The sequence below is a fragment of the Numida meleagris genome, chromosome 3 (genome assembly GCF_002078875.1).
Source record: "Numida meleagris isolate 19003 breed g44 Domestic line chromosome 3, NumMel1.0, whole genome shotgun sequence".
In the NCBI taxonomy this organism is placed as follows: Eukaryota; Metazoa; Chordata; class Aves; order Galliformes; family Numididae; genus Numida; species Numida meleagris.
In genome coordinates, this window is record NC_034411.1 from 9,536,622 (window position 1) to 9,550,817 (window position 14,196).

The 14,196-nt window shown below is 39.2% G+C and overlaps 1 protein-coding gene across 4 annotated transcripts in view; it reads left to right on the forward strand.

The window, feature by feature from the left end:
* Positions 1–14,196, forward strand: part of LCLAT1 (lysocardiolipin acyltransferase 1) — a 110,144-nt gene that overhangs the window by 34,345 nt on the left and 61,603 nt on the right. For 2 of the 4 annotated variants that reach the window (XM_021389738.1, XM_021389737.1), the window contains 2 exons: positions 4,258–4,426; positions 5,527–5,725. In XM_021389738.1, coding sequence (XP_021245413.1) covers positions 4,262–4,426; positions 5,527–5,725 — 364 coding nt within the window. In that variant the 5' untranslated portion in view covers positions 4,258–4,261. Of the gene's footprint in view, positions 1–621; positions 645–3,152; positions 3,190–4,257; positions 4,427–5,526; positions 5,726–14,196 lie in introns of those variants that run through there. The other 2 variants (XM_021389740.1, XM_021389739.1) reach the window with 2 other exon arrangements.

Genomic DNA, 14,196 nt, shown 5'->3' on the forward strand with positions numbered 1-14,196 from the left:
TGGTGAGACACTGGAACAGGCTGCCCAGAGAGGTTTTGGATGCCCCCACCCTGGTGGCATTCAAGGCCAGGCTGCATGGGGCTGTGAGCAACCTGGTCTAGAGGGAGGTGTCCCTGCCTACAGCAGGGGGTTGGAACTGGGTGATCTTAGAGGTCCCTTCCAACTTAAACCATTCTATGATAGCACAGACTTCCCTGCTCAGCATGTCAAGTCCAGCTGGGATCTTCACCCTCTTCATTCGCTGCTGTAAACGTACACAGAGGAGCTCTCTCGCTGACCTCTGTACTAGTCTAGCACACATGCTGTTGGCAGCCAATGATGAATGCCCATTCCTGGTTGACGGTTAAAATGAGAATAAATTGGAAAGTTTCTCAGCTGATGCATGTGGTCAGATGCGTTTTTAATCATGTAACCTGTTGTCCAGGCTGCAACTCCATCACGTGTACCCACAAACAAAATCAAATCAGCTGAGATTGTTAACAATGTCACCTGGTTACTAAAATGGTCTTGCTGACTGCTGCACTCAGGAGGCCAGCTGGATGGTTATGCTCTGCTGTTCTTCGCCTTAGCACAGGCTTCTGGCTTTGCAGTTCTGCTTCAATTCATTAGGAGTAGTTTTTCTGTTTCTCATGTGTGTTTGCATGGTATGTGCTTTATTGGGTGGAAGTTATTCAGTGGTAAACCCTATCCATTCTTCTAGGTAAATGCATATGTGCAAATGTGAAGGTAATATGTTTTATTTACATACGTAATGAGCAATATGTGGTATGTATCACACTTTCAAAATGTACCTGCAAGAGATAAATGACATAAAAATGCATGGTATCTTCTCTTCTAGCTGTAGGTGTCCCTGTTCATTGCAGGGGAGCTGGATTAGGTGATATTTGAGTTGGAAGGAACCTTTAAATGATTCTGTGATTTCTGTGTTTATGAATAAGTGCAGCAGTGTTTAACCCAGTGGGATGCAGTATAATGTATATTTATATACTGCTATAATGAACAAAATACTGCTGAAGTGCAGGTTAAAGAAGAGAAACTTCAGAACTTCTCCAAGTCTTTACCATAGCTCACATACTTCAATCTTAAAAAAAAAAAAAAATGTTTACAAGACAGTCTTTTATATAAAATACAGAATAGATTTTTCTTAAATATTTGGCTCCGTGCTATAATTTGAGGGAAGGACTAATGTAAACTGAAAAGCTCAGCCTGCATGTAAGTGACCTAGATTGCTTTCGAAAGGAGTTTAGGAGAATGGCAGAGCAGCATGTTCCATTAGGAAAGCTGTGGGTACCTGGGTGCTGTTCAGCAATGTCGTGGGGCCAAGCTGCCAGGCAGACGTGTGTGTGCCTGCCGCAGTGAGCAGTGGCTTTGAGCAGCCTCCAGGAGAACCACTGCAGCTGGCTGAAGCTGACCAAGCCCTGTGCATGTGCTGTTGGTGGGTTGGCAAGCTGCTTCCAGTTGTTTTGCTGTGTTTGTTCCTCAAAAAGTGCGTGTGCCTGATTAGATCAGGGATGCTGTATTTAATGCTATCCCCTTTTGCAGGTCTCAAATCTTGATATGTTAGGAAGAGCGTTTCTAGTCCTGCTGCAATTAGTGCTTTCCTTTGCCTTCTGCTATTTCTTTTATTCTCTGGGTTTCTTTTGCCCTCAGCTACGTTTATTTCAGATTTCCCCCGCACAGGGTTGCTGTACCGTCTACAAGAACACATGTGGAGCAATTGGTGCAGTGCTCTTCAAGGATTCTTTGATATGTTAAAATAGATTCTACTTAGCGTGTGCAGATGTGACCGGCTGGTTCTTCATGCCTTGCTTTTTGCAGGAAGGAGAGGACTGTGCGCTCCAGAATGTAAACAATGTGATGTTTTTTGAACAAATTCAAATTCTATTCTTTTCAAAATCTTTCTGATACAGCTATCAGTAGTTAGTGTTTAGTGTTTCTCTTTTTTGCTGCGCTGCAGAAATCGGGCTTAGTCCGACTTTCTGTTCTGTTCTTACATTGACACATTTGTATGGCCTCTGCTCTCGGCCTTCCTCCAAAAATGCAGATTATGAAGCTGTTTAAACCTAAAATTATCCCCAAATGCTGTTACTTTTTTGTGAGTTATCAATGTCAAGTAGAAGAAGCAGGTTTCTGTGCTAGCAACAGTTGGGTTGTGATTTTTGACTTTGAGATACTTTGCTGTGGAAACAATATTGCTATGGACGTGGCACAAAACACGCTTGAGATAAATCATGTATTTTAGAGTACACAAGTCTTAATGGATTACTTTTCCATTGCTGACTTTCAATTAAGAACACCAGTTTCCTGTTTTTCTTCTTCTGAAGTCCTGTCCATCTGAGCTCTTATGATTTCTAAAATAGCCTGTCAAAACAAGAATTCAGTGAAGTGACTGGAAAGTGACTTCTACTTAACCTTTCATTTTATAAACAATTGGCCGAGCCATAAATAGTTGAAAACGGTCTATATTTAGGCCCTAATTTAAAGAACTGATATTTCCACATTTGCTTTGTCATGACTGGTAGTAGTTGCTAAATTATGAAAGCTCATAGCTATTACAACTGCTTGGAGGATTTCTGCGTGTTCTGCCATAATGCATTGAGAAGCTCTATGCATTGTACATTTATAATAAGGCAGTCTAGCTCATAGCATAGGCACTGAATTATTTCAAGTCTCAGTGACTGTCTCATGCAAAGGCTGTTGGCTTTTTGGAAAATAACTGAGAAGGACAGTTGAAGTACAGCAGACTTCAAAAAGTCACAAATTCACTAAGAGTGAGCTGGGAGATTGCAGAGCTGCTTGCCTGCTCTGTTGTGATGAAAAGGAAAATCTCCTTCAAAATGTCTGATCGGTTTTACAAGGTTTGAATGGTTTCTGAAGGAGGTCAGATGTTGACCCTCATTAGGCAGTAAGGCAAACTTTTGTAATTATTGGCTTAGCAAGAAGAAACAAAATGGAGAAGTAAAAAAGCAAAGTTCCTTATCTTCAGAAGATGCTAATGTTTGTACTTCCCCATGTCAAATATCTATTGGTTGGTATTGGGACCTACACTGTACAACATCTTTGCTGGTGATATGGACAGTGGGACTGGCTGCACCCTCAGCAAGTTACTGACAGCACCAGGCTTTGTGATGTAGTCAACACACTAGAGAGAAGGGATGCCATCTGGAGAGGCCAGGCCAGGCTGGAGAGGTGGGACCATATGAACTTCATGAAGTTAAACTAGGCCAAGTGCAAGGCCCTGCACCTGGGTCAGGGCAATCCCTAGCGCAAGTACAGCCTGAGTGGAGAATGCATTGAGAACATCTCTGGGGAGATTGAGTTGGAGATGTTTGTTGATGAAAAATTGAACATGAGCTGGCAATGTGTGCTTGCAGCTCAGAAAGCTGACTGTGTCCTGGGCTGCATCGAAAGAAGTGTGACCAGCAGAGCAAGGGAGGTGATTGTCCCCCTCTACTCCATTCCCTTGAGGCACTACCTGCAGCACTGTGTTCAGCTCTGGGGGCCCCAACACAACTGGAATAGTTGGAATGGAGGCTATGAAGATGATCAAAGAGCTGGAGCACCTCTCCTAGGAAGAAATGCTAAGGGAGCTGGGCTTGTTCTGCCTGTAGAAGGCTCTGGGGAGCCCTCATTGCGGCCTTCCAGTGCTTGAGGGAAACTAGGAGCAGGAGGAGGACTGACCTTTTACACGGTCTGATAGTCATAGGACAAGGGAGAATGGCTTTAAGCTAAAAGATTTAGAGAGAGATTTAGATTGAATGTTAGGTGGAAATTATTAGAGAGTGGTCGTTGCCCAGAGAAGCTGTGGGTGCCCCATCCCTGGAGGTGCCCAAGACCAGATTGGATGGGCCATGGTGGGGGGCTGCCCACGGCAGGAGTAGGGGCTGTGTGGGCTTTAAGGACCCTTCCAACCTCAACTATTCCATTGTAAGAGATCTTTGGTGCCTTTGCATGTTAAAAATAGCCTTTTTAAGTTTTCAGAATGGAACTGCATATCGTGGTAAGTGGTGGAAACTATGATGTAGCTGGTTCTTTTTTGACCCCTGTCTTAGTGCATCTTACAGATCACTGTGTTTATGTAGTTGTTCTCCTAAAGCTACTTGTGAGGTAGAACACCTTGGTTGCTTTTACTGTCATTTTGCGTTGTTAGCTATTAAAAGAAGGAGGAATGCTACCTCAAACTGAACCTGTATGTCTGAAGAGTTAGATATTCACATTGCCTTTTCTCTCTAACATAATGCCGACTTTCTTTTTCAGAGCCATGGTGTCATGGAAAGGGATATACTTCGTAGTTGCACTGTTTTTGGGAAGCTTTTTTGGAAGTATTTTCATGCTCGGTCCTTTTCTACCTTTGATGTTTATTTCCCCGGCCTGGTATCGCTGGATCACCGATCGCATTGTGGCCACGTGGCTCACACTTCCAGTGGTAAGCTACAGTATGAACCAAGTTCTGGGCAACCGTTCATTTTGCTTATAAATGCTTTTTAACAGTTTTTTTTAAACAGACCATAACTTTCTTAACAATCTATGAAAGGTAAGACTTTAGCTTAGTGAATGTTGGCTGTGTTCCTACCTGCAGTCCTTGTCTATCTTCTTCTGCAGTTTAATGTATAGGTAAATTACCACTACATGTCGATTGTACTCTTGAAAAGGCCTTTTCATGTTATCTCTATCCATTGTCGAATGCTGATCTGAGAAGGGTAGGTGAAGCACTAATAAGCAAAGGGTTCTTTTAAATTGCAGAAATTCCTAAATGACTCTTCTTATAAACTTCTGCTTCCAACTGTGCTCCAGCTATCTAATTACAGAAATTATTTACTGTCTGGTATGCTGTTGCTGACCTTCACTGTTCTCTTACTTAATCCTCGTAGAATTTAGTTCATCTAGTTGCATTAGAGACAAACAGTCTCAGGTCAAAAAGAAGAAATTGCCCTTGAAATTAAGTTGTCCTCACATTGTATCAACTTTGTAGCTGGGGGTCTCTTCTTTGAACTCTTCCTATAGAAAGGTGGTTAGGAGTAGGATCTCTCTCTTCATCTGTTCTCTGAAAATCAAGGGACTTTGTTCTGCTCAGCCTTTCAGGAATTGTTTTTCTGAAGTAAAATACTAAATTGGTGCTCAGAAGTATGTATCTTGTGACATAAATGAGGATTTGTCTTTATTACATATCAGATTGTTTTTTTCTGTTTTGTGTTTTGAAGGATTTTGAGCTGCTTCATCTTCTAAAACTTTTGCCCTTTTCTCCTTTACTAAATGCAACGAAATTAGGAGAGAAGCAACAGCTATCAGAGAAGAGAATATAGAGACTGTTATTTCATGCTGTGATGAAATATTGCTGAGTAGTGATAGTGTCACAAGCTTGATCCTTGTTGAAAAGATGTTTTTTTTATTAGGAAACAAATTTGTTTACCAGTGATAGCATGTCTGAATAAATGAAGTGATGTAACTGAAATTAATTTGTGTCGATGATAGACTGTTGCTTTTCTTCTGGGAGTTAAGTCATAAAATTAGCTGTATTATTTGTAGGCTTTGCTGGAGATGGTGTTTGGTGCCAAGGTGGTTGTCACTGGTGATGGATTTATTCCTGGAGAAAGAAGTGTCATTATCATGAACCATCGCACACGAATGGACTGGATGTTCCTGTGGAACTGCCTGCTGCGATACAGCTACCTCAGACTCGAAAAAATCTGTCTCAAATCCAGTCTCAAAAGCATTCCAGGATTTGGTAGGTCACTAAACCCTTTAATTGGAAGGGAAGATGTGTTCAGAAATTCTCTTGCACAGCATTGTCTATACCCAACTTTGAATTCTATTTCAGTATTTTAAAAAAATCTTCTTTTAAATGTATATGAAATTCTGAGTCTCCAAGGGGATACCTGGACTGCATGCTTAAGCTTTTATTGGTAAAAATATTGCTACTTTACTTACTGAAAGTAAATTTCAAATTTCAAATTGTAAATTTCATACTTTCAGAATTGTGAAAAAAGATTTTATAATTCTTTTCAAGGTCTTTTTCAACACTTTGGCTTTGGTGGTATATCACCCCATACTGCACATGCTCTCACCAGTCTTCTTTCTTCATCATCCAGTTTATACTATTGAGAAGATTAGGGAAAAAAAGAAAAAAGGAAAAGCCCCACAGGCAACTGCAAAGTTGACACTACATTTCAATGGGTGTAATTTTAAAATGAATTTGGTTGCCCAAAATATGCTTACAGGACATGAAATAATCAGTATTTATAGTGACACAGAATGGGAACAGATCTGAGTTGCACACACTCGGAGAAACCATTTTAGATATGCCAAAAATCGCTGCCTAAATGGTTTCTGAATAAATCGACAGACTTATCTGAAATAAAAGCATCTCTCTGCATTTTATTTATCTCTTAGATTTATTTGCTGTTTTATACAAAACCAGCTTGGGCAGGACATGCGTCAACTTTATGATGTTGAAAGAGTAACCTTATTTATGGTTCCCTTTTGTCAGGCCATTTATCTGAACAGATAATTCTGGCAGGATTCCATAAGGAGGAACTCTCATGCTGTTGTGCTGATACTACATTTGCTTGCTGAGTATTTAGCCCTAAGTAAGGGATGCAACTAGGTAACCTACTTTTTTCCTGACATTCAAACATTGTGGTCAGTTTTACTTGACAAAAGACATCTCTTCTAGCATTACAGGAAATGAGAAAATATGTATTTATATAAATGTTTTCGTAACACAGTGGAGATGTTTTGAAGTCTTGGAATCGTCTGCATATGCAACTTTTAAAAGAAATGTTGGAAGATGGAATCCAGGATAATACTCTGCAAGTTTGATAGATTAATCTCTTCAAAAGAAGCGTGTTTTTCTATTTTATTTTTTTTTGTAACTAAGCATGTGTGTGCCTGCTTAGTATTAGAATACCTTTAATAAAATTGGAAGGTCAGCCCAAGAGTCTGGGATATTATGTATGCCTGGCAAAATTTGGCTCCTGAAAATGCATCGAGTTGCTTAGAAGCTGATTTTTTTTTTTTTTCAGTCCCCAGTACATAAACTTAGCATATCTAAAAGATGTGATAAATGAGCTCCGGCAAATACGACTGCAGCTGATCAGTGTTACCTGCTCGCAGTAATATCTTGGTTCAAAGTCTGACGTAAGCCATTAGTGGAATTCTGGGTTCATACTCCATATTGTTAACTGTGATGGTTGAGGTGGTAAAAACAGATATTCTGTTGTTCATGTTATGGGATGACAGTTTCTGGCAATAGAGTGGGTGCCTGGATCTGTACAGTTATGAGCTGCTAGTTACATGCCAAATCCCTAAATATCCTCCTCAGTATATGTGCTTCGAGTACTTTTGATTGCAGTGTTGAGTATTTTAGCTTATCTTTTAGTAAGCAATTAATCTCATTTATCATAGGAGGAAATTCAGGTAGACTGCATCCTTAACTCAAGCCAGAATTTGATAGTCTAAGTCGTGAATGATAAGTATCTATTCAACTGCAGTATATCTAAAAAGAGGTCTTAGAAATTCAAGTCTCCCTGTTCAGTCAGCCTCTGTTTTGGGTAGCAGATTCTTGCAAAAACAAAGTACTCCTAATGGAGGGCAGCTAAAAGGTGAGACTCTTGGATTAAATGAAGATTGACAAAAGAAGTTTTCATCATGAAATGGTGTTTGGGGTGGACGTTGATGCAGAAAACAGGGTCCATAAAGAACAACCCTGAATCTAGTCAGTAAAAGTAGTTTCTCACACTTGCCTCTAATGGCTCTGCTGTGTTACATGATAGACCTTTAGTAGGCGCTTGTCAGGTGTTGTTTGTTGAAGTGTGTTCCGTGGTTTTTGCGTAAATGTTTTGCTCATTTAATAAATTTTAAGGCCAGAACATAGCTTGGAAATCAACTGGACAGTTTCAATGAACTGCAGCTATGATTCATATGTTAGGTGTTGATCATTAAGGTATGTATGAGATTATGCTGCTCCAAGTGGTATATACGGTAGGTAGAGCAAAGCTGTGAATGGAAATAGATCCAGAGTCCTTGTCACCTCCTTTGTAGGTGAAAAGTTTAAAGGTATCATATTTAATAAGTCTGTATTACAAGTAGGCAATTATTTCCAGTTAGTTATAATTAAAATCAGAAGAGAGAATATTTCAAGGAGAAGCATTGAGTCACTTATCTAGTTGTTAAGTTATTAATTCTTTGCATCCCACTGTATCCAAAAACTTTAACTTGATTAAATGTGAGCCTTAAATAAAGAAACCCAACAGAAAAACAGATGGTCCTTTCTTCCTGGAACTGTGGCTTTGGCTTGATAAATTGTGTGCAGTAAAGTTTTTGAAAAGTGGTATTAAATTTCAGAAACATTCTTGCAGCATTTCAGTACAAGTTGCCCAGGCTGGAGTCTCAGGAGAGCGCTGCTCCGCTCTTAGCTGTTGCTGCAGTTTCTCATATGACATCATCAGCAATTACTGTCATACACTGCAATGTCAGTTTTCAAGGAGAATTTCTAATGGCATTGTCAGTTTCCGGCACAGCTGACAAGATAGGGCTTTTCTACAATAATAGATATGTACAATTTATATTTTCCATTAAAAAAAGAATAGCAGGGGAAGTGATAGAGGTTGTGATGCTGTTGTGTTCAACATACTCTATGGAATACATAATGTCCAGGTAGGTACCAAGGAGCATACACAATAATGTCAGATGACCAGATAATGTCTAAGTGACGAGTTAGTTGCATCCTTTCATATTTTCTTAATAGTTTCATTTGTAGAAGTCTTGTTTTTCATATGAATCAGTAAGATTTCAAAGGAATTAGAGATGTATTTCAGTGACTGACGGTTTGGATGTGCTCATTGTTTTAACTAGGATTTTTAACTATTGGTGGGCTTGCAGTAATACATCGATTTTTAGTGCCTAAATGTGCCTCGACATTTGTCCCAACAAAAATCAATTAGTTTTTTTGTTTAATTTGATCACTCTCAGATAAATTGGTGGAAAAATGAGAGGGTAACTAGAGGTAATACAACAATTCATGGCTGCTATGTGAGATAATGTTTATCCTGGTTTTGCTTTACACAATGAAAAAGATTACATTTGTACACTCAGGTACTATGTTAAGTACGAAGGTGCTCTAAGCACCACTGATGGACAGATCTTGAAGTCTTACCATTTTAAAAAATGTTTGCTGAGACTGCTAAGGCAGCAAGCTAAACCTGGAGTGTTTTGGGACAGAAAAGGACAAACTGATAAAGGAAAAAAAAACCAGAAAACCAATCAACAAAACAAAATAAGCAGAACTGGCAAACCTAGAGTAGTTAGGAGCAGAGTTAACTGACTAACTCTGCCTTGATCTTCATCTCTGTGTGCAAGTAATTGTATGACTAATATTGCTCCTACATAGACTGTAGGATGGAGCTTTTTAGTTATTTATCACTTGTCTTCACTCAAGTTTGTAACTCTCAGGCTCAGGTTAGATTTGGCCCTTGTGTTAAGTATGAGGGAAGAAGAGGATTTGCGATCTATTTCAGCACTAGGCTTAGCCTCACCAGTGTTTTACTTCACGTCAGTGGATCCATGATAGCTGTCCGTGTGTGAGCTTAGCCTGAAGCAAATTCAAAGTAATTTGAGCCATCTTAGTTTTCAATGAAGCAAGGGGAGAACAACTCCGATTATCCTGCCTTTGCCATGGGCTAAGAGCACACATACAGACAGTTGTGATGGATCAACTACCTTGAAGTAAAATATTGGTGTAGCTAAGCTTAGAAAATGTTATCACTTGACTGAAGTACAGTTAGAGCAGAGCACTGCAGGGAGTCTGTATGCATTTATATTGGCACCAAAGTGCTTGTGCTACTTACAGCTGCTTCTGGAGGTGAGATTGTAAATACTTCAGCATAAAGCGTCTTTGTTCAGGTTACAGTGGATCGGCATTCAGATACTTACCAATAGAGCATACTGGTTTTAAAAATTAAAACTATAACCTATTGAACATTCTTGTATAGCTCATGTTTTGGATATCTTTGTTATGATAATATAGACTGAAATTGGAGTTTTGAGGAGATGTGACATTTTTGTCTTGTGGCAATTCAATTATGAACCGCCAGACTTCATTACCTTCTAGTTTTTATCCTAGGTGGTTTGGAAAGGGGAAGTCAGAGGAAGTGAGGGTGACAGAGCGCTGGAACAGGCTGTCCAGAGAGGCTGTGGAATCCCCTTTTCTGGTGATATTCAAAACCTGCCTGGATGCTTTCCTCTGCAACCTGTTGTAGGGAACTGCTGTAGCAGAGGTTGGACTCCATATTCTCTGGAGGTCCCTGCCAACTCCTACAATTCTGAGATTTGCTCACAAAAAAGAGAGATGTTTGAGACTCTCTTGATGAAGCAGCTTCACGAGTGAGGGAATGATTATACCTGGAAGCAAAAATGTAACTTAATTTGCCTGCAACTCTACATGCCTTTTTTTTTTGTGGGAGGAAAAAAGTCTTAGATGCCCTATCCCCAGTTTGATCTAGTTTTTATTGGGTTACTCAGGGAACAAATCATAGGACTATTTTCAGATGCATGCAACAGAAATTCTCCCAACTCTAACAGGAAAAATATATACTATTCTATTTCCATTAAAACTTTCCTTATCCTTTATCTATAATAAAAATTCCAGTCTCTCTCTGCCACCTTTGCCTCTCCCAGACAAACATCAAAAGAGTGAGATCAGATTATAACCTTTCTCATTCTCTCCGTTTTACTAATGGCAATTGGTGAAGAAGGTGTTTACTTTGAGCTCACCTAATAAATACAGCAGAATTTGCACGGCGTATTTTCCTGATTTACATTTCTTTGCTTTTATCACTAGGTTATGCTGCTGCACCTGTATGGATCAGCTCTTCAGGCCAAGTTACTTGGGGGCAAGGTCTTTCTCTGCCCATTTCTCAGCTTGGCTGGCTCTACCCTTGCCTGGCACAGCGCTAGACACCAGCCCGACTGAGAATGTGGGTTGAGAAAACTCACCTTTGTGGGACCACAGTGCAGATATGCAGCTTGAGAAGTTAATTATGTCCTCTTCTGCTGTCTTGTTAGGCAGCCAGTACTGTAGTCTACTTTTGCAGTCTTCCCATAAGGAAGTGGAGCATCTGAAGAAGATGCCAGCCAATGGAAAAGGTATTGAATTGTGAAGAGAAAGATGTATCTCTTTATCTCTCATCCTTTTGAATACTTAAGTTTTCATGCACTGTTTCACTGTATTGCTGTATTTTTAAAGCATTAGAAAAAGCAGCCTTTCTGCCATTCTAGACTCCAGGCCTTTGCTTTAGTTGCAAATAGTGTTATGTTATTAAGATTTCATACAGAACATCAAATCAAATTTGAAATGTTATTTTAAGATAGATATTGTAACTGAATAGGTTTAATGTTCCTTAACAGTAGTTAAAGCATTTTAGTGCAAAGATTATTTGGAAGTAGCACTAATATAGTAGTAGATCTAATAGGTCATCTGATTATCCATATTAAGCAAAAATAATATAACTTAGGAAATACAGAATGAATATTTGAGTGTTAAGTGTCCAAATAGGATATTTCTTAACCATGATTAAGGAACTGAATATTGAAAGAAGCCTTTCCGTAGGTATACTGTGCATCTATTTGGATCCTGTTTTTAATTGTCTTATGATTCTGTATTTCTAAGATCACCATTTGTTCACTCAGTTGTTTAAGTAAGGAAAAAAAAGTTTGTTTCACATACATTGTAGTAAATCATTATTTTGTCCAAGTAAAAAGTAGGCTTTGGAGTATATACACATGTAAAATCTGAATGCAAACTGAATGTGACTACAAAAATAACCAAAAAACCAGATATAGATTAAAGTAATATACAGAATCTGAAAGGGCAAGGTAGTAGCAAAAGCATACCAGTGTTAAATAGACACTTTAACACAACTGAATCAGCTTTTTCACTATGGAACTGGGAATGCTATCATGAATGGATATCCATGAATTTTATCTCTTAGCTAGTTTTACGGTTCTAATTTGCTCAAAGAATGCACCAAATCAAATGGTAGTTCAATTCACACCCTTATTAACTACGTTATTGTTAATGAGCGTTGTTAAAAACAATTGCAAGGAGTGGAAATTGTGCATTGCAAGATTATTTCAAAAAGCATTTCTTTAATTGCTTTCCTAGTTTATGCACTTGAACCATTATATGAAAAAAAACCTTTTAATGTTTAATTTTCTTTCAGCTATTAGGCATAAAACTATCTAGAGAAATGCAGTAAAGTGAATGATTCTAACTGAACTCTGTAAAGATCAAAACTCAACACTGTATACATAATAACACTGTGTAATTTGCTGTGTGCTGACATCTTTTCAATGCCTACAGATCTGCAAAATAAGGAATACTTGGAATTGTGTGCTAGTTGCCTTGTATTTTATGCAGTGAAACATTTGGTGTAACAAACTCTGCTTGGACTTAGTGATTTGTATGCCGTGTGATCATGAGCTTCCAAGTGATTTCTCTTACTGAGTCTAGACATCTGGTTCGCTGTTGTGTCAGTAAGCCCTGAGCAAGACTACATCCCTGTTGAATACGCACACTGAGTAATGCTTCTATTTGACCAAGAGAATTTTTGATATGAAAAACAGTGAAAAATAGGATGGAAGAAAAGAGGGAAGATGAATGGGTATAGTGACCTCATAGTTAGGCCTTACACTTTCCTTCTTATTTTCATAGTTCTGAATCATTATTGAATTTGTGTGTGTATGGTTTTGTATTATTAGCTATTTTGTTACTTTGCCATAGGAAATACATGGATACTATTGCTGGTTACCATAAAATGCATTGGAAATGTTATTGTACCAACACACTCAGCGTGAGGAACGTGGAGGAGCAGCTCAAAGTCTTGGCTCAGCCCAAGGGCTGCTACATCCTTAGCTTAAGTGAAACCTGCAGGGAAGAGTCCTGTGACTAGTGTGTCACAATGGATGGTTCTGGACAGCAGCAAGTTGAACATGAGCCAGCAGTGTCCTCTGGCAGCCCAAAGGGTTGGGGAAGTAGAATTGTGGGGTCTTAGAACTAAAAAAGATTCATAGTTGCTACTAGCATTTTTAATACAGTGCTGCAAACACTCAACCTGTAGAAACTGTAATTTGCTTTATCCCTAGGGTAGTAAGGAAGTTCTTAGATACACCTTACTTCTCTTGTTCAGAGACTTGAAGCTGCATCTTTTATTTTTTTCAGCTCAAAAAATCACTTAAATGTCACAGTGGCTAGGTACTCTGCCTAGTAAAATTTTTGCTAACCATTTTGCAAATTTTAATAAGAGCTCTACTCTTGTATACTTTTCCAAGCCGTACTGGTTATCATAAATGTTGGATGTTACAAGGTTATTTGATGTAGAATTGCATTGTTAATGGTTTATTTAGCCAGACTGTTTCTCTGCTCTGTTTTCCTAATCCAACATTTCTCAAAAGTCTGCAAATTGAAAGAGAATGGTTTTTCCCTGATCAAGTAAATGCTCCCTTTGCTAGGAAAATTCATTGCCCAGCACCTTCTAGACGACCAAAACCACTGTGCAAACAAGCACAGTGTAATTACTTTTGTCGGAGAATATCTTGTCCTAAACTTACTCAGCTGAATAGCATCTCTCCCTGCAGGCTGCACATGAGAAGGTACTTCCTTCTGCTTATTTTTGATCTTGCTTATTGGTGAAAGCTTTCCTTTTGTTCGATGCTGCATTGAATTCCTCCACCTTCCTTGTGTCCTCCCATTTGGACCTCACATCATGTCTCAGACTGGTTACGCTTTGTTTTTCCAGCAGCGTAATGCAGACAGACTGTGGCATGGAAATCAAAGCAGGATCCTGTTTTTGTTCTATTTAAAGGCATATGTCTGCCAGCTTGTGCTGCTTTTCCTCTGTCTCTTGAATCTAGTAGAATGGTGAGCCATGCAAACAGACATTGCTGTCGCCGTTGTATGCACCAGGACTTTGGCTGAAGGCAGGAGTTCATGTCACACTCCATGGGAGGCTTTAGCACTGAATGAGTGTGGAAGATTGTTCGACTTTCATAGCAGTCAAAATAGTTTGGCTCAGTGTGCTGTGCTGGAGAAAGCAGGGAGGGAAATCAGGATCCTTTGCTATCCATCATTTGACTCTTAGATAATCTGTTCTTATTGGAGCAGTCAGGGCTGTTTTATCTAATTAGATACTCACTTAAGTA